Genomic DNA, 21471 nt, shown 5'->3' on the forward strand with positions numbered 1-21471 from the left:
ACAGCAGCCCTTTACTATCAAGATGGTATATATTAAAAGTTTAAATAATGAAAACTTCAAGTGCGATACTATAGGAATGCCAAAACCCCAACACTAAATGAGTATATCAGCATACATAAAAAATAAAGCCATGAAGATGTAATAAATAAACCAAAAAATGTATAAACTATCGTTAAGTATTAAACCATATGAATGAAGCCAACCCACTAACGTAAAACATAAACATAAAAACATACAAAAACAAAGATCTCAACAATATACTGTCAATTTCCTCTCTCTCAGAAAAGGTTTAAGTGACAAAGCAGAAAGATGCATGGCCTCAATGAAGCTTTGTCACTTAAACCTTTTCTGAGAGAGAAGAAATTGATAGCATATTGTTGTTTTTTGTTTTCAGTTTTCAATTTTCAGATTCTGATGAAGTCCCCAGTTCAGGGGATGAAAGCGCTCAATCTGTAAGTTTTTTTATGTGGAAGAATAAAAACAGCTTGTACTGAAGAGTTGGCTTGACTACAAGTGATTTTTGCTGCTGGCAGTGTTTGGTGATAGTTTTCTTTAGTATATTTGGGATACTGTGGTTGCTTTGTTCATTTACAGTTGTATTTTGTTACTGCATATGATGTATTTAGTGAACAAACGATTAATGTCATAGAGTTTTGTTGGGTTTTTTTGTTAAAGTTTAGGGAATTTGTTAACATATTGTTTGATACCCCTTTGGTGTAATTTAAAAGGGGATGTAGTATTAAGGATTTGATTGTTTATAGTAGGTTTATTATACCAGGTAGTACTTTATTGAGGGAGCCTAGGAATATGGGGACCTTTGCATGTGGTAATTGCTTAGGTTGTAAGTACATTATAAAATGTTTTGATAAAATTAATGGTCTGACTTTTAACTCCAATATGAGGCATTTTTGTGATGTGTCTTACGCAGGAGAAAGAAATAGGGCTTTCAAGCTAAGAATACAAGAGCATGTTAGGGATATAAAAAATGCCAAGCTTGAGAGCCCTTTGGCCACACATTTTAAAATACATTATAATAGTGACCCAGGGGAATTAAGGGATACTATTTTGGAAAAAAATAGTTGCGTATGATAGCTGCTTAGATATTTATTTATTGACATTTGTTAACTGGGTTAGTCCAGCTGGGCTAGTGGCCCGTTTTCAGTGGAGACCCAAGAATGAAAGCTCCAATAATGCAAATATTTAAAATACAGACAACTGATAACAGACACATTGACGTGTTAATAAAAAAGAAAAATAACATTATACACTAATATTTAAAGGTGAAGTAAAATATGTACACAAAACTAGAGTAAAATTTAATGTCTGTCCTGTCCTAAAAAGATCACAGTAGTGATTTATATACATATTTACAGAAAGAGTTTGTTACAAACAGATATGAGTATGCGGTAGTAAGTGTGTGCACTGAAGTTGAGGGGATACTTTGCTGAGTGGGGGTAATGAGTAGGGTACCCAAGGAGGGGAGAGAGGAGTTGAGCTGGAGCTTGACAAGGACAGATTCTGGAGTTAAGCAGGTGGAGTTTTAATTTTTCTCGAAAGTGGGATGGGTGGATGATGGAACATTCTCTAGGAAGTTTATTCCAAGTTTGAGTGATGGTGTGTTATATAGGAGTATTAAAAGTAAGCTTTTGTGTAAAGAAACTGTTTTTATTTTAATGTATGGTACTATGACCCCTGCTGGTCTAAGTGTAGATTGTAATTGGAAGCTCCTAATTTAAATTTGATGTTAATTGTTTAATTGGATGAGTTGGGTGCTTTTATTGTGTTATTTAAGGGATGATGAAATGTATTTTTTTAGTCCGTGAAGGCTATTAAACCAAGGCGCTAGAGTGAGTTTTGTATTGCTTTTATGCAATGAATATTTGCCGTTTGGATTCACTGGCCTTTTTTTCTGTTGGATATGTTAGAAGAAACTTGCAAAAAGTTATTTAAAAAAAGGAAGAGATTGGAAATGAGTAAGATACAGACAATAAAACATTTTTAGTTCCTTTTGTTAGACCAGGCATACTTTTATCAGCCAGAGAAAAAGTTGTGGATGATCATAAAGACACCATAAGCTGGATGTGATCTGAATGTGTAGGTCTTCCCTCAGGGCTAGTGTTCTTTGTGGTATTCTGTCTTGATGCCACCCAAGAGGTTAAAGCTGAGGATTCTTTGCTAATGTTGAAAAGGACTGACTGTAAGATATGAAAGTTATATATTTACCATAACTTTAGGTATTCATGATCCAACCCCACCCCTTTACAAATCCTTTCACTTGGAGAGTTCTGTAGGATTGACCCAGAAGCTGTCTTTGAGTACCAATTCAACCTGGGTAGGTGCAGTAGATTATTGAAGCTAAGGAAGGAGTTTTAGAGCTAGGTAGAGTCTTAAAGGTACTGAGTGACTGCTGCGTGTGGATAGCCAGTCCTATTCTTGAAGCCAAAAGACTTGAATCGTGAAGTTTTAACACCATAGTATGTATATAACTTTATTTTTTTCTTGGCTGTCTAGAAAAAGTAAAAATTTGTGGACCGGACTAGATTCATAGGCATTGCTTTTGTCTAGTATAGGGATTTCAAATGCCATGTCTAAGATAAAAAAATTGGAACTTATTTGTTGTCCCAATAAAGGTGTTTACCTTCATGTAATGGTTTGTCTGGCCTGTTTGAGGATAGATAGAAAATGTCTTTCATTTCACCACCTTAAAATTTGAAATGTCATATGGAGCATGTATTTTCGTCAAATGTCTGGGTTCTTTAGCCATAAGCAGAAGGTAGACAATTTATGTATTCCATTACCTGCGGGCCTAATTTATACTCTTAGCATTCAAAAAGAAGCTGCTAAACTGCATGAGCAAGCAGTTTCTTTAAACATACTAGTGATCACAATGAACTACTCAGAGATCCAGCTAAGTATTTCTATCTACTAATTTATTTAAGGTTGATTGATTACTAGGGTAGCACACACATCACAATAGACCATTCTCATGCACAACCCATATGAATACACCCTGGCCCACTGACTACTTTTCCTGGATGTAATACATGATGTTATCCAAGGAGGAGAGAGATTTTTTTGTTGTAGAATGGTATTGATTACTTAATGTTGGTAAAATGCTTCTCTGTGGATTCATTTTACACCCTAAAAGTATTTCGAATTTTTGTGTGATGTGTGACAGCAAATACAGATGTGCCTCAGGTGATGTATGAGGGCTTCTCAGTTGTGTTTGTGTTTTTTGTGGAAGTAACACCAGGATACTTGAAAAAAATCCATCCAGGAGAAGGACCCAATCAGAAATAAATGGAAACTGTCAAGTTCTGTCCTCCTTTTCAGAAGGAATTCCCTTTAGAGTGTCTGCTGCATGTGTATAGTAACACCAGATGAATTAGTGACCGGTCAAGCAGGCCTCCTGGGCCCCACTGACTAAGGAGACTGAGGATACAATTCAGAACTTTGTTCATGGGTAAGTACTAGGCTAGCTGCCCTTGTGAACTATTTTAAGCTTAGCCATTTTTTTCTTGGTGAGAATCAGTCTCTGTACCTTTTATCTGTGAGGTAAGCACCTTAACCATTACACAAACCCCAAAGGGTTTCCCTTACTCAGGACTGAATTGCAATGCACTGCTTCACTGGAAAGGGTGAATCCAGTATCAGAGCCTTTGTACAGGCAGATGTACATGTTTAGGACTGAGTAGTTGACTAGTCTTTGCCTGTCCTGTATAACTTAGATGTAAACAGTACTATAACAGGTATTGTAAGCATGATCCCAGTAAAAAATGGTTTATGGTGTGGGATCAGATAGTGCAGTTCTCTTTATTTCCTTGTTAAGACTTAATTTTAGATGCATAAGTGTTTAGCTTTCATCACAACGTTTCAGGGTTACTTTTCTTTGTTTTTTGAGCCTTATCCTTTTGATTACTTTCACTCTGCCTGTCATGGAGTGGGAAACTCATCTGATCCTTTTCTTATCTTCCCATACAGAGTCCCATTGGTGTTCAGAGAAAAAGACCCCAAAAGAGTTTCATAGATCCCTGTTGGCTACCCACAGTTTAGCATTTCTATTGAAGCAGCTGTCAGGAACCTTAGTTTGTTCTTTTTTTCTGGTACGTTAAGGTCTCTAAGATGAGAGACGTTCTACAACCCTCCACCCCCTGTCACCTTCTAGACACTGTTGATTGAATAGGTCATTAGATATTTTGTGAGGAAATCCATTCCTGGGGCTTTGCGTCTTGCTCGTACTGAAGCAATATGAATTCTTGCTCCCCTGCTTTAGAGGTATTTTGGTGCAGGTTGTGTTCTGCACAGGTATGCCTTCTGCTGCTCACACATACACTGCAGTGTGGATGGTGGTTTGTGGAACCCCAGTGGAAATTGGCAGGGTGATCTCGCAAGGAGTTCTTAGTTATATGGTAAAGCCTACTCCTTTGAGAATAATAATATTTGGTGTGCCTTATGTGAAGATTGCACTGCTGATTGAGAATGTTTCAATAATAAAGTATATGTTGGTTCTGCACTTACATTTCATAATAGCAGGTCTTAAAGAGCTTTCTAGCAGAAAATCTATCTGCCCACATTCCCCTGAGTGTGCATGGGGCCATTTGGTAGAGTAATAGCATGTCCTTGAGGAGACATTACATCCCTTGTTAGTTCATAATCATTAGTGTTTTGCAGTGAGAATTTGAGAAAGTAAGTGGCACACCCTTGCTGTGTGAAAATTAGTTCTTCATTGTTAGGTGTAACTGGCTATCCTGAAGAAAAATATGAGAAGTAAATTGTACCAGTAAGCAGAATGTGTTGCTGGCTTCAGCTAATATTTAAGTAACCACATTTTGTAAAGACATGATAATGGGAAGAAAAAGGTTCACTCATAACATGCATGTAATTTTTGGCTGCATTGACAAAATTGTGTTGTCATGAAAAGTATTGCTGTAGCCACTGGGTGGGGATGGTAGGTTTCTTCAGATTTTTGCTTCATATAAATGTTGGTCCATGCTTAGTGTATCAAAACCAATTAGTCTGCTGCTGATTCAGCTCTTTTTATTTTCTAGATTGTGATCCTCAGCTTCTTCACCATCTATGTTGGGCTCCATTGCGCATGTTCTCTGAGCATGGTGTAGAGACTGCCATTGCATGCTGGGAGTGGCTGCTGGCTGCCAAGAATGGGATTGAAGTTCCAGTAAGGATCTCCTTTGTAGTTTATACCTGCTTCTACACTGCTCCCTTTTAAGTTAGTTATCTCCTTGCTGTATTTATAGAAAAGTTTGGCTCTGTAAGTGCTTCAGCTGATGAGTACTAAATTAAACCAGAACACAATTCATGCTGAATGACCGATGTAATGGCTGTGGCAGTGTTAGTGCCATGAGGCTAAGAATAAATTCATGTAATTGATTTGAAGGAAGTTTCATAAAGTCCTTGCTTTTGAGACAGCCTATACGGTTGACAAACGATTATGATGGGGAGGAGTAAGTGGTCTGGGACTTTGCAGAAATGTCCAAGAATTTGATAAGCTATTGATTCAGGAATTGTTTGCTCAAGTGCGTCTTTCTTCATCATCCCAGGTAAGGAAGAGAAGTAGCCTGCTGTTTGGGCAAGTAGAATTTTTAGCTCTGCATTCCTAATGAGATTTTCTTTCTCCTGTATTCCACCGCATCATAGTGTTGTTGTTAATTGTTGTCTACAGTGTATGATTTGCCATGTGGTTGAGAAACAAAAAGAGATTGACTTCTTTCAGGTAGAAAGGAGGACATAACATATGAATAATCAGTGGGAAGTTACCTAAATCTGAATGGTCTCATCACAAATGATTGAGCTTACCTCTATGAAGCAAAATCTATAAAAAAAAAAAATGTTGAGAGTGGAGGTGGAGGGACAAGCCCCCTCTGTTCCCCATGCATGGACTTCATCTCTCCTCCCTTGTTATTTAAATATGTTAACTCCATGTTCACATAACCGTGGAAGAAGAAGCAACAACCTAAGAGGTGGATAACAGTATTTGCACAAATTGCATTTTGTAGTCCAAGTTTATTAATTGTGGCGATCATATGTTCCATATTATATGTTCCATATCAAACTAACAAAGCCATCTGTAGTTCAAGATCCGTCCTCTAAGTACTGAGGGTGTGGCATCTGCTTGTTTAAAAAAAGTTTCTTTGTATGCCACTGCACTAAATTTTTTCATTTATCAAATCACTTATCACTGTCATGTTTCTGTAGTACATCTAAGCTTTTTGACTTCCATGTTCTCTCAATTGACTTTTTAGCTTCTGGCAACACTAGCTTCAGTAGATTAAGTGCTTGTTTAATCAGTCTCCCCTCAGGAATTCTGTGAAGAAAGTCAGCAAGGGGTAAAAGTGAAAAAGCTTGACATAAAGAATCCGTTGAAGAGCGAGTATTTGTAAGGCTTGAACTTGTTAATCCGTAGCCAACACTAATGATTTTCATTTTTTGAATAGCTAGTTGTAACTGCTTGGTAGGTAAGATAAACAGATTTAGCAGTAAAGTCGGACAATCAACCCAAGCATGTAACTTCTGATAAAAAGTGGAAAGTGTGTCACCTGTAGTTTGATAATGAAAATATATTTATTTATTTATATTTGTTGATCGGGAGTGTCCGACTGGACATAGGTCCATTTTCAGCAGAGGCCCAAGGAGAAAAGCTCCACAGTTAAAATAGACAGTAGTTACATTGGATTACATAGCAATTACTTACAACATATTTACAGATGAAGAACATAGTACATCAGTAGACAACTAGAATTTTTATCTGTGAACTACATAACAGACATTAACAAATGTTACAATAAGAAGTTCCTGCTGTATAATAAGTACTAGGCTTATGAGCATCTGAGCTTGCTATAATCAAGGTAGTTAGTGGAGTGGAAAGAAAGGTAGTGGTTGGATGGGGTGGGTGATGTTAGAGTGGGGAGTTGCAAGGGCATAGCCAGCATGTTTTTAGGTGTGCTTTTAGTAAAGTTTTGAAGTGGGTGCATGATGGTATGGAGGTAATTGTGGGTGGGAGGGAGTTCCATAATTTGGCTATGGTGCAAGAGAATAGTGCTTCACCAGCAGAGTTATTGGCTTTAGTGATCTGCAAGTGATTTTTGTTGCTGGATCTTAGTGGTCTGGTGGTGTGATAGGGTTGGAGTAGATTTTGGGGGGATGGGACATTTAGTGGATGGTTTACTAGTTTGTGGGCAAGTGAGAGTTGATGCCATTGAAGGAGGTGAGGGAGTTCAAGCCAGCCCAGTTCAGCAAGTGAGAGACTGTGGTGACTACGGTAGGATGCCCCTGTGGCAAATTTGGTGATTTTGTTGTAGCAGGTCTCTAGCTTGTTTAGATCGTATTGCCTTAGGTTGGTATATATTGGAGAGGCATAAAGTAGGGTGGAGATAAGGTGGGAATTTGCTATTGAAATCTTTGCTGCTTTGGTGAGAAGTTGCTTATTTGTGTATAACGCTCCTAGCTTTTTGTGGACTTTTTTTATGGTCATGGATATGTGAATGTCATATTTTAGTTTGTCTATTTCCACTCCTAGCAATTTGGTGTGTTCAGTTGGGTATAGAGTGGTGTCTTTTGCTGTGATGTTAAAGTGAGAGTTGTTTTGAATATGTTTGGTGGGTTGGAAGATGAGTAGTTTAGTTTTGTTTGGGTTGAGTATTTATTGGGCATCGGATAACCAAGTTTCAACAGAGGAAAAGGCTTCCTGTGTGACTTTTTGCAGTTTGGGTAGGAACTGGGCTAAGCAGATGATGGTTGAGTCATCTGCGTATTGTATGAGTGTGCCATGTTTGGTGGCAGAGGCTTGATTATTGGTGAAAACAGAGAAGAGTAGGGGTCCAAGGATGGATCCTTGGGGAACTCCTGGAGACAGGTAGTTGGGGAGATATGTCATTCTGCCATACAACGGATTGTTGGTGGTCAGACAGGTAACTCTGAAACCAGTTGGTGACTGATTGTGAGAAGGATATGTTATTGAGGACAGAGATAAGTTGTTTGTGTGGGACCATGTCAAATGCTTTAGATAAGTCTAGGAAAGTAGCAGAGGAGAGATAGTCATTGTTTTTATGCTGAAGGATAGTGTTAGTAAAGGAGAGTAAGGCAGTGGTGGTGCTATGGTTTGATCGGAAACCATGCTGAATATTGGAAAGGAGGTTGTTGGTAAGGAGGTGGTCTGAGACCTGAGAGTGTATGCATCTCTCTAGTATTTTGGAGAGTGGAGAGAGAATAGCTATGGGGTGGTAATTGGTTAGTTCTGTGAGGGGTCCGCCTTTGTAGAGGGGAATTATATGTGATACTTTCCACAGTGTGGAAACGTAACTTTCTGACAGATATATAGCCCTAATGTTTGACACATTAATTTTATACACTTAGGAATAACTAGACTCTGGCAGTTTTTGAACGAGCCCTCAGAAATCCTACTGCTATTTTCTAAAACTGGGCAAAATATCATCCATAGATGGAGCAGTCTTAACTTGGCTGCCACTCAGCCCCAGAATTAAATTATACAGCTGAGATTACTTAACCAGTACAACTAAGAGCTCTAAAATATAAAGCAAACCAAAGCAGAGATAGTCTTAGTCAACTTAGTCATTAGTGCAAATACCTGAGAAAGCATCATGGCTGAGTAGAAGTGTTGAGCAAACACTCATGACTCATTAACTCTCAAGTAAATCCAGGATTGTATAAAGAGGACAAAATCCCTTCCTTTAGCACGTGTCTCAAAGTACAGAACAGCTGGCCTTGATTGTTTGCTTGATTCCGGCCATGCAGGAGCAACGATACAGTGAGCCCTTTCAGTCTTGTAACTTTTTAGTCCATTTGTGCATTTCCATGTTAATATACTGAGCACAATTCTTTCCTTCCACCCCTTCTTCAATGCCATCCAGTCTTAGGTTCTTAGTTCTGGTTTTGATCTTCTTGTCTTAAAGTCCTTCAGAATTTTCAATTTCTCAGTTGTAGCTCAAATGCTTAGGCATTGACCTCTACATTTTTCTTGGTTATAACTTGTATTGCATCAAGATGTTCGTGTACAGTCCAATTCTGGTTACTGTTTACAGCTATAATATAGTCTCCTAACTTGACAGTCATTGTTTTCATTTTTCTGAATACAACATCCAACAAAACTCCTTTGTATGCCTTTTGTAGGAGTCCTGGTTGTCTGAAGTTCTGACAGGTGTGCTCTATTAGTTCACATTGAACCCCCAGTTGTAGTAGGCTGCTTATGATGATTTTATTTATTAAGCCCCCCATACTAGTTTTTTCTTGATTCATAGAAAATGCAAGGCTGTTTGGCCAGAGGCCATGTTTGTAATCCCAGCAATCACCCTCAGGTTGCACTAACCTTTTCAAGGAGGGCAAGGCCTGCAAGTCCTGGAGTGTATTTTGGGACACCCATTCATTTGTCTAAACTATGTTTTAAGGACAGTATGGAGTTGCATTACTTGACAAGCAAGGGGAGTCTATTCCAGAGCAGGGGGCGGTGCCATTTTTCCATCTAGTTTTATTACCTGGTGTAAAGTGAGATGTTTTGTTCTGATACTATCTACACTATTTGATATATTGAGAAAGAGGAAGCTTTTGATAATAGGGTCTCCAAGTGCACAAAAATTTAGGCAGAGGACTTCCCTCAAGAATCTGCATGATATGGAATGCAGGGACAGTGATTTCAGCCTTTTCTGAAAAGTATAATCTTTGAAGGAAAAAATCCTTCTTATAGGTTCATAGGTTCATACTAGGCTATCTGCCCTAGGTCATTTATAATCCTAGCCATAGTGTGTTTGGCTTTTGCCACCCATTTTAAATTAATTTTGCTATGCCCTTTTTCGAGGTTAGTATACTGTGCCTCTGTCTAACAGTTACACAGAAGTGATACCCGGGGCAAACCTACGATCTCCCATCCACTCATCAAGATTCCTCTTGAAGAGAGTCAATGAGGGACTCTGCCTAACCTGGACTGGGATTTTATTCCAGAGTGAAGGGAGCCTCTGGGTTATGAATCTGTCCCTCCAGCATGTCCTATTTATTTCAGTGCAGAGGTTCAAGTCCCTCGAGCGCGTAGCTCGATGGGATTTGGATTTTCTGAGGTGTAGCATGTCCATTAATTCCGGTTTGGACATGGCTTTATACGTCAGGCACAGATCGCCTCTGAGCAGGCGGTATGCCACTGAGTAGAGCTGGAGTTTCTTTAACCGGGCAGCATATGGCATCTGTTTGAGCCCTTTGATCCTCTTGGTGAGGTACTTTTGGGGTCTTTCCAGTTGCTGCAGGTGTCTGGTAAGGTACATCCCAAAAGAGGCATTGTACTCCATTATGGGCCTGATGAGGGATGAGTAAAGAGGCACGATGACCTCCCCTGATCTAGATGTGAATCCCTTCATGATTAGATGGGCTATATAAAATGTTTTTCTAACCACTTTGGCCATGTGGTTGTCAAATGAGAGATTGCTATCAACTTGGGTCCCCAGGTCCCTAATTACTTCTTCTGTACTTAATGGATTACCACCTATGTGGTAATTTGTGGGCACTTTGTTTTTGCCAAAGGGGATGACTATACACTTTTTGGCGTTTAGCTTGAGGCCATGGCTCTGGCACCAGTTGTCTGTTTCTATGAGGCCCTTTTGGAGGATGCTTGTGTCGGCTGGAGAGTCAATTATGGCACCCAGTTTGCAGTCATCTGCGAACTTGGTCAGCCACCGTCCTTCCGTGTTGGGCTGTACCTCCGAGAAATATATACCAAACAAGAGAGGTCCCAGGACTGAGCCTTGTGGGATGCCACTTGTAACTGGTTTGGAGTCTGACATGGCTCCAGCAATTCTAACCATGTGGGTTCTGTCCTTGAGCCAGTTTCCAACCCATTTAGTGACATAGGAGTTTATATTTAAGCTGGTGAGCTTATCTATAATGCCGGAGTGGGGTATTGTATCGAAGGCTTTTGGGAGGTCCAGGTAGGCTGTGTGGACCACCTTCCCCTCGTCAATGGCCTCGGTGACTGTTTCAACGAAATCGACCAGGATCTGCCCTTAACAAAGCCGAACTGGGTAGGATCCAGTGTCTCTAGGTCCCCAATATGTTTATTTATGAGGTCCATGATGATCCTTTCCATAGCTTTGCAGACCAAGCTAGTCAGGCTTATGGGGCAATAGTTTCCAGGATCCGTTGAGGCACCACCTTTGTGGAGAGGGGCTACTGTTGCTGTACTCCACTCTTTGGGTACATATCCTGTAGTAAGGCTGAGATTGAACAGTAGTTTTATGTTTGGGTTTAGCTCTTCTTGGAGTTCATGTAGGATGCAGCCCGGGACACTATCTGGTCCCATTGATGCTGTGTTTTTTGCTTTGGAGAGGGCGGCTCTTACCTGAGCATCTGAGATGTCAGGGGGGCAGCACTCTGCTGGGATAGATATTTGCCCTTTTGGTGGGGAGCGGGGGGAGAAGTTTGTGCTGAACCTGTCAGCTAGGATGTTGACAATGTCTGTGGGTTCGGTGTATTTTTTGTCATTTTGGACTAATTCTGAGCATATCTGGGAATTCCCACCCAGGTTCCTAACATAACTAAAGAAAGCCTTGTGATTATCCTTAGTGTCCTGTGCAGTTTTTCTCTCGAAGCTGGCCTTAGACAATTTTATGAGTACTTATAGTTTTTTTGCTAGTACTGATCAGAGATGCCTTCTCTTTTTGGGATTTGCTCTATCATGTAGTAGCTTCCTCCTTCTGTTGTATAGTTTGTTTATGGCTGTGGTCCACCAGACAGGATGTCTGCCTTTGGAGGATTGGGTCTTGGTTTTATTTGGGATTGCATGATCCATGCATTCCTGAAGGTGTTCATAGAATGCGTTTATAAAGGATTCTGCGGTCTGGGCCGTATTTTCCACAGGCCCAGGGGCTTTGAAGGATTCCACCTCGGTTTTGAGGAGTGTGAAATTTGCTTTAGAGAAGTTTTTCACTGTGGTTTTCTGGGCAGGGGGTGGGTTGGGATGTGAATATCCAGTGAGATTAGTTTATGGTCTGATCTTACCAGTGAGGGATACACTTCTGGTCTGGAGCATAGAGTCCCCATGTTGGTGATGATCAGGTCCAGTATGTTTTCCCCTCTTGTGGGAGTGGTAACAAGTTGTTCCATAGCATTTGAGTGTATAAATTCTCGGAACCTTTGGGTTAGGGTGTTGGAGCTAGAGTAATGCTCCCAGTCTATGTTTTGGTAGTTGAAGTCGCCCAATATAATGGTGTTTGGAGAGACCTTCATATGTTCCAGTGTTCTCAGGAAGGCTGAGGGGGGTTCCTGGGTTTAGGAGGGTGGTCTGTAGCAGGGTATAAACTGGAAGGCAGTTTTACCCACTGTTAGTTGCACATGGATAGTCTCTGATGCTTCGTGCTGTGCCACCAACCTGGAGGTGTGGGTATCTTTGACGAATATTGATACTCCCCCTCCTTTTGTGGTTCGGTCCAAGTTTTGGGACCGAAAAGCATGGTATGAGGTATAACCTGGTAGTGCTGGGGTGCTCTCAGGAGCCTTGAACCAGGTTTCTGTTACTGCACAGATATCGATGTTCTCCATGCTAAGGAGAGTTTTGAATGCATGCATCTTGAGGTTTAGACTTCTGGCGTTGAGTAGCATTACTCTTAGTTTCTTATCCCTTGTGATACCTATGGAGGTGTGTTTGTCTTTTGAGCCTTGCCTAAAAAAGGCACTATGGGGGTAGCAAGAGCCTTTGCCAATATCCAAAAGCCCAGGGGTGACAGGTGCAAGCCGTCCCTAGCGAAGCATCGTGGCTTGTCGAGCATGTCATCCCAGGCTGACAGGCATTGGATCCCCTTTGAATGACACCAATACTTAAGCCAATTGTTGAAATTGATCATCTTGTCTTCATATTGTGGCATCATTCTTGGTGAGGGTAAGATGCTACTCAAGGTCAGGGTCATACCGGCCTGGGCTACATGCTCAGAGAGCTCCTGTATGTCTCTCTTCATGTAGTCCAGGGAGGTACGTCTCAGGTCATTCACACCAGCATGGACAATGACTGAGTCATATTTGTACTTGGCTTGAAGTGACCTGAGTGCTTGTGTTATGTGGCGGATCCTAGCGCCCGACAGGCAGCTCACCGTGACCTTCTCCTTGTTCAGTTTGGTGAGCGGGACGTCAGTGTGCCTGACGATAGAGTCACCTATTGCAAGTGTATCAGGTGTGTTGTTTAGCCTTAAGGGCTGTGACTGTTCGGCACACTGGCTTTGTGAGCTCTGTGTTGCATGTGTTTTGTTTTGGGGTAGCGGTTGCTTGGGTGTTTGCTTTGTAGGTCTCTGCTGCTTAGGCAGATTTTTATTTAGAGCCTCCGAGTATGTTTTTGTGTGTTTATGTGTTTGGTTTGCTGTCGTGGTAGGTCTATGTGAGACTGGAATTGTAGTGAGTGTGGTTTCCTTCTCCTCCTGACTGGTTACGCCAGTACTGAGCTGAGAGAGCTTAGCCTCCAGTTTGGCTATATGGTTGCATCTTTCATGTGTTGGAATTTGTTGGGAGGAGGAGAGGGTTGTCTGTGTACATGAGGCAGTTTAACATTGCCTCAAGATTCCCAGATTCACCAGTTGGACCAGAGAGGAGATTGACAACTGACCTTTGGTCATGCTAGAATAGTATTGGGAATTCCTTTATAATTGAAAAAAAGGGCCAATGGGGAACAAGGTACTCAAGGGGAGTTTGTGAGGGTGTAGTGCTTTTAATTTTTTAGTGTTGACTTATATAATTGCTTTAGTGAGAAAGTGCCAGGTAACTTAAATGCAATGTGTTACAAGTAACTTAAATGCAAAAACGACAAACAGTAACTTTCTTTCAAGTGAAACAAGGAAATAAGTACAGTAAGCAATGCAGATATCACTAGGGATCCACAGAAGCGCTGAAAAGCAGCGTTTTAGGTGGAATTAGCGTTTCAGGGAAATAACAAGCAAACAAACAACAAGCATACAAACAAAGCTAGATTCAGCAGGCCTGGATCTAGTCTATGCTACAGCAAACAAGGTGTACCAATTTCAGTAAGAAACAGTTCAAATATGCAGGCATTATAAGCCTTTAACCAGAAATTCCCAGCTCAGAAGGGCAGAGTCCAGCCTCTCCTCCCACAAGAGTGCAGACCACGAACCTTCTTAATGTAAAATAACTGGCCTGAAGCCCAAGTGCTTAAACCAGAACTAATACACTTTTAGAATAACACTGAGCCCTCAATCAGCAATTCCCAACTTAGAAGGATGTAAGCTACCTGTCCTGCCACCACAGTGCAGGCCACAAACCTTCCTAATGAAAAACAACTGGTGTGAAGCCCAAGTGCTTAATCCAAAAGACTTAGGATGATAGCTACACTTTAATCAAGTTACTGCCAAGCAGTAATAAATACAATTGAATACTTTAAAGAATGCCTGGATTAGTGCGACTGTCTCTGTTTTTTTCGAGTTTTTTGATGTTTCTAGTGCAGTACTTGCCAAAGGGTGCATTATATTCCCTAATGGATCTAACTATGGCAGAGTACAGGGGACCATTATCCTCCTTACTTTTAGGTGTGTTGCTCTTTGTGATTAATTGTGAGATATAGAAGAATGTTCTGACTGCTTATGCTACATGAAGATTGAAGGCGAGGGAGCCATTGACCCAGGTACCAAAGTCCCTGATTGCACACTCACTGAAGATTGGGGTGTCACTGATATAGCAGGTGGTAGGAGTTTGTTGTTTTCCAAAGGAGTTGATACAGCATTTATTAAAGGTATTTAGTTTGAGGTTTTTTTTTATGTTCCTGGAGCTACCAAGTGGTAGTTCAGTTTGAAGGGTATTAATGTCATTGGTTGATTTATCAACTGCATTCAGTTTATAATCATTGGTGAACTTAGCCAGAGATCCTTATACTTAGTGTTTAGGTTAGAAAAATAAATGCCAGAAATGGGGGGGGGGGCTAGTGTGGGACCCTGTGAAATACTGTTGTTCACCTTTCCCTAACCAAAGAGACACCACTGACCCTGACAACATGCATTCTGTCCTTGAGCCAGTTTGCAATCCAACTTACCACATAGGGATCAGTGTTTAAGGTCCTTGGCTTATTAACAATCCCATCATTGATTGTAGTGTCAGACACCTTTGCCAGCTCGAAGTAGGCAATGTAAATGAAGTAACCACTGTTCACATCCTGTGTGACCTTTTCAAAGAAGCACACAAAGTTTTAATAGGCACAACCTACCTTTAACAAATCTGAATTGTGCGGGTTGAGCATGATCAAATTTTTAATGTCATGATTTATGAGGTCAGTGGTGTTGCATGACATGGCATTGCAGAAAAGACTAGTAAGTCTGATGGGGCCACCCTTATGGCGGGGCATCACCACTGTGGTGCACCATGATGTGGGAACCTGTCTTGTGGTAAGAGTTATGTTGAACAACTTGAGAAGCCTCCCTGACGCTGTTTATTAGGCAACCCAAGTTATTGTTAAAACCAATTGAAGAGGGGTTTGTTGTTATGGAGAATGATTTAAGGATATGATCCATTGAGATGGTAGGGTGGAAGTGACTTGGGAATGATAGTTTCAGGGGAGAAGTTTGTAGCAAACGTATTTGCTAGTATGTTGGCTATGTCTTTAAAATCAGAATGGAAGATGCCATTATAGATAAGTTCAGAGCAGTGATGTAAATTATTCCTTCTGACATAGCTAAAGAAGTACTTGTAATTATCCTTGGCCTCAGAATTCAGCCTACATTCATAGGATGCTTTGTTGTTCTTTGTAGCTGCCTTTAATTTCTTGGTGAGGTGTTTTATATTCTCTTTGTGATGCAGGTTCTTGCCTTACATAGTTATCTAAACAATGTGTTTCTTCAGTTGTATAATTTAATTTTTCTTGACCACCAGGTTGGTTTATTGTTGAATTTGCCACGGTATTTGAATCTGGTGGGACTGCTCTGTCACTGCATTTATATAATGAGCATAAAGATCCTTAGCATGGGTAGCTGCGTATCCCATATCCAGCACGGAATAAACATGGTTGAATTTTGAGTTTTTGTCATACGGTTGTAAGAGGTTTGCTTTTTCTCTAAAGATTTATTATTTATTTTTCATATTTGCTTTTGTTCACTGGGAAAGTCCGACTGGGAAGTGAGAGAAAAAATGGCTGCTTTTCAGCAGGGGACAGAGAAAAGCTCCAGACACACTTTGTCAGTGAGTACATACAGAAATAACAATAACAAAATTGTATACGGAGCATACATTTTGAATAGGCATTTCCATATATTACAGTTGATTAAAATGGTAGTAAAATAATTGTTGACAAGTTTGACAATATCATTAGAAAGGTAATATTAAATATCTAACTTCTGAAAAATGTCAGGGAAATGCAAAAAGGCATACCACCTAAAATTAAGACATTAGTTGAACATATAAAGAAAACCAAAAGTAGAAGACAGAAGATATTAATTTAAGATGGCAGAGAAGATTCTAGCCATTTTTCTGAAAACTAAGCATTTAGAAAAAGAGGTGCAATAGCAGGAATAAAATGAGCTGATTATTTAAAAAAGAAAATTGGTTATAATATTCTGCGAAGACGAAAACTGTTCTAATGAGTGTATTCAGTATGATAGTCCAAGTGGTGATTGAGAGGGAAAGCATAGGATAAGCATAGGATTTTTGTCAGCAAAATGTTTGATGATAGTAATAATAATAATAATAATAATAATAAAGCAACTGCCATTGTATCAACCGTAGTACAATTGTTTAATTGCTTTCATTCTTGTACAAACAGGACGTCAGTGTAAAAAAAAAATGTTTCAAACAGCAAACTCAGTTAACAAGAGAGGTTTCTTGTTTTTAAGCTTGGTGTTTTAGCTGCAGTTTCTTTTTTTACTTTAAAACATATGGTTTATAAGTAAGAAGACAATATTGGATTGTAAGGGGATCTTAAGGAAGAGATTACTAGGGATAAGGGGAAAATAGAAAAAGGGAAAATTTGTTGTGTAGGCTGTCATCGGTGGCTGTAATGTACATTGAGGAAGGAAGAGGTGAGAGGATTAGATAGAAGTGTAAGAGCTAAAGATAGTATGAGGGGGACAGAGAAGGAAATGGTGTTTTGATCAGCAATTAGTTATACATAGTACTTCAAGCAGTGAAATCTTGTTTAGCTAGGAGCTGAGCAGTGAGCATAATGAAGTATTTAATACGTGTCTTGCCTTCTAACCATGAAGCATCCCTCATTTGGACTGTACCCATTTGTTTCCCTGCAGTAAGCATCACCAGTACGGTTGGTGGAGACATCTCCTGGGACCATTATCCATGAAGACATGAAGGCATCCCAATAAGAGCATATTGGATAGGCCCTAACCCCTCCCCAGACCAAGACAGCAAGGACATGGGGAACCACAGTGCTTTCCCCATGCAGATTCATTCTCATGTGCACTCGAGATGAGAGTAACCACCAGAGTGGCTTGATAGATCAATGCCTGCCGCTCAGCTGTCCCTTTTAATGCCATTCCACCTCCAAGGAATTTTGACATTGGTTGGCTCCTGTCCACTGCCCTCTTACAATAGGCATGTCCATCCTGTCCCTGTCAGCTCCAGCAGACACCTGAACTGGTAATCAACTCAAACTGTCTGGGCTGTAGTCAGTGATTTATTCCTGTGTGCCAATCGTACCTTTCACCTGTCCTTATTTTGTAAGTAGCACCAGAATTTAAAAACTCCCCTAATTTGGGAACCTTTTCTTTAACTACTATTTTCTTTGTCCATAAGTTTGAAGGTAAAAGTTAGGGGATATGATGCCATTAGACCTGAGTAAATTGAGTCCGAGTTCTTCAAATCTTCTGGGCTTAGAGACTGTAGTGCCAGTCATAGGTACTTACTAGGATATTGAGCTGTATGGATCTTAAGCAGCCTAACCTTACATTCCCATGGTAGTTTTTTAGCCCATATATTTTGTGCATAAGTAACCCAGAGGTGTGCAGAACACGAATATTTTGCAACATTTACTTGTTGACCTTTTCCGTACAAGACTTGTGTGCTAAGCCAGGAGTGATGTTATGGTTTCCATTCAGTCATTCAATTTTCATCTGAGTAGAGTAAGATAAGTACTATGCTTTATGCAGAATGGAGGACAGCTCCATATGAGTGGTATTTTCTGTGATAATATATTTCCTTCGTGCATATCTTATTTATATTGCAAAAGAGACTGAGATACCTTGATTGGGTGTTTACGGTACCATTGGACTTGAGAATGTGTAATAGGTCAGACAGAATAAGATCTGTTGAGGCTTTGTATCGAAGACAGAGGTCCTGTGTTAGTAGCCTGTGTGATACCAAGAAGAGAGACAAAGCTTTGAGATGGTCTATGTAGTTTTCATGATTTAAGCTTTTTATTTATTTTTTGTGAGAAATCATTGCGGTCATTCCAGTTGTGCCAAGTGATTGGACAGATACATACCAAACGTGGCATTTTATTTAGTGATTTAGCTAATGAGAGCCGAGTACAGTTGAATAATTGCATCCCTGGACCTGGATGCCGTATCTTTAGATAAAAGCTGTGTGATGAAGAAGGACTTCTTTCCAGTAGCGAATATGATGTTATCAAATGACAGTCTATGTCAGTGTAAATTCCCAGATCCCTGACTATGGGTTTAACTTTCAGAGGTGTGTTGTCAATGTGATACTTACAAGGGTGGTCATGCCTGCCAAAGGATGCTGTTATACATTTCTTGGCATTTAGTTTTAGTCTTTGGTTTGGGCACCAGCTGTTTTTTTGGGAAATGCCGTTTTGGAGGATATTGGTATTCTTTAGGGTGTTTATGATGGCACCAAGTTTACATAAAACATTAGCATCTGCTTTGACCTCTGAAAAGCAAATGCCTAAAAAGAGTAGTTCAAGGACTGATCCCGGGGGGTGGGGGGTGGGGGTACATCTCTAGTGTTAAGTCTTTTTGAGGAGGTAGAACTTCCTACCCCAATTTCCTGGGTTCTATTTATGAGCCACTTTGCCATTCATTGAGTTATGTAAGGGTTTTAATTTAACTAGGAGAGTTTGTCTGTGATGCCTGAATGTCAGATGGTGTCATACATCTTTCTGAGTTCTAGATATGCAGTTTGTACTGATTTGCCATCATCTATTGCTTCAGTAGCCTTCTTGAAGAAGTTAACTAGGTTAATTCTGCAGCATCTCTCCTTAATGTATTTTATTTATTATTTTATTTTACATTTGTTGACCGGGCTAGTCCAACTGGATATATGTCCGTTTTCAGTAGAGGCCCGGGGAGAAAAGCTCCATCAGTTGTACACTTTTACAAAAAGGCATAAATGGTTACATAAGAAAGATAGCAAGTAAAAACAATTAATATAATCAGATAAAAAAATACATTGGCATAAAAGTTCACATTACATCATAGCAAGTTAACCTGATAATATATTTTTTTTTTTTTTTTTTGTTAACAAGGGTAATGGTAGAGAGAAGAGTTGGCATTAGTCTGGATTAGTGCAGGAGCAAAGCCAGTGTTTATTGAGATAAATCTTTAGTTGATATTTGAAAAGTTGGAAAGAGGTTAAAGAAGTGATATCATAATGAATCCAAACTGTCTTGCATCAAGAATTTGTAGATTGCCTATTTCTTTATTTATTAACTCCGTAATTATCTTTTCCATAGCCATACATTTGAGGCTGGTCAGGCTTACAGTCTGTATTTACCTGGGTCAGTTGACACCTCACCATTGTGAAAGGGGATAACTGTTGCTGTCCTTCACTCATCTGGCATGAAGCCTTTTTTGGAGTCTGATGTTAAATAGCCTTTGTAGGGGTCTGACAAGTATGCGGCCAATTAGTTATCTGGCTCCACAGAAGTAATGTTTTTGATCTTGGCTAGTGCTTTGAGAACGTATTTTAGTTATTTATTTATTGGAAAGAACACATGATTATTGTAACAAACAAAACTCCACATTTACAAACAGTTAATCCTTTCAGTATACTTAACTAAAAGCACAAGCTTGTACAGTGGATATAAAAAGTGTCCACACCCCTGTTAAAGTACCAGGTTTTTGTGATATAAAAAAATGAGAAAACAATAAATAATTTAAAAACTTTTCCCACCTTTATTGTGACCTGTAACCTGTACTATTCAATTGAAAAACAAATCTGTTAAGGGAAACTATAAAAATACAAAACGTACAATACGCTGTTTGCATAAGTGTGCACACCCTTAAACTAATACTTTGTTGAAGCACCTTTTCATTTAATTACAGCATTCAGTTTTCTTGGGTACACACCTGTCATCAATTAAAGAGACTCTGATTAACCCCAAATAAAGTTCCGCTGTTCTAGTAGGATTTTCCTGTCATTTACTCAGTTGCCTGCTACAGCAAAAGCCATGGTTCGCAGAGAGCTTACAAAGCATCAAAGGGATATCTCATTGTTTAAAGGCATCAGTCAGGAGAAGGGTACAAACAATTTCCACAGCATTAGACATACCATGGAACACAGTGAAGACAGTCATCAAAAAGTGGAGAAAATGTGGGACAGCAGTGATATTGCAAGGAACTGAACGTCCCTCCAAAACTGATGAAAAGACTAGACGAAAACTGGTCAGGTAGGCTGCCAAGAGACCTACAGCAACACTGAAGGAGCTGTAGAAATTTTTGGCAAGTACTGGTTGTGTACTACATGTGACAACAATCTCCCATATTCTCCATATGTCTGGACTGTGGGGTAGGGTTGCAAGACGGAAGCCGTCTCATACACACAAAAACATCCAGGCCTAGATAAAATTTGCAAAACAATACATCAAGTCTCCCAAAAGCATGTGGGAAAATGTGTTATGGTCAGATGAGACCAAGGATGAACTTTTTGGCCACAATTCCATAAGGTACATTTGGCGCAAAAACAACACTTTGCATCACCGAAAGAACACCATCCCCCACAGTGAAGCATGGTGGTGGCAGTATCATGCTTTGGGTTTGCTTTTCTTCAGCTGGAACTGGGGCTTTAGTCAACATGGAGGGAAATATGAACAGTTCCAAATACCAGTCACCTTTGGCCCAAAACCTCCAGGCATCTGCTAGAAAGCTGAAGATGAAGAGGAATTTCACCTTTCAACAAAACAATGACCCCAAGCATACATCGAAATCAGTAAAATAATGGCTTCACCAGAAGAAAATTAAAGTTTTGGAATGGCCCAGCTAGACCCCAGACCTAAATCCTATAGAAAATCTGTGGGGTGACCTGAAGAGGGCTGTGCACAAGAGATGCACTCGCAATCTGACAGATTTGGAGCACTTTTGCAAGGAAGAGTGGACAAATATTGCCAAATCAATATGTGCCATGCTGATAGACTCCTACCTAAGAAGACTGAATGCTTTAATTAAATCAAAAGGTGCTTCAACAAAGTATTAGTTTAAGGGTGTGCACACTTATGCAACTAGCTTATTATATGTTTTTTATTTTGCATATTTTTCCCCTAACAGATTTGTTTTTCACTTGAATTGTACA

General features: G+C 40.0%; 1 protein-coding gene across 1 annotated transcript in view; it reads left to right on the forward strand.

Moving 5' to 3' along the window:
- Positions 1-21471, forward strand: part of PI4KA (phosphatidylinositol 4-kinase alpha) — a gene marked incomplete at its 5' end in the record, with an annotated part of 2160482 nt that overhangs the window by 1302274 nt on the left and 836737 nt on the right. Inside the window, 1 exon segment of the mRNA XM_044068731.1 lies at positions 5049-5176. Coding sequence (XP_043924666.1) covers positions 5049-5176 — 128 coding nt within the window.

This window comes from Protopterus annectens, chromosome 4.part0 (assembly GCF_019279795.1).
Source record: "Protopterus annectens isolate FY-2018-M chromosome 4.part0, PAN1.0, whole genome shotgun sequence".
Lineage (NCBI taxonomy): Eukaryota > Metazoa > Chordata > Ceratodontiformes > Protopteridae > Protopterus > Protopterus annectens.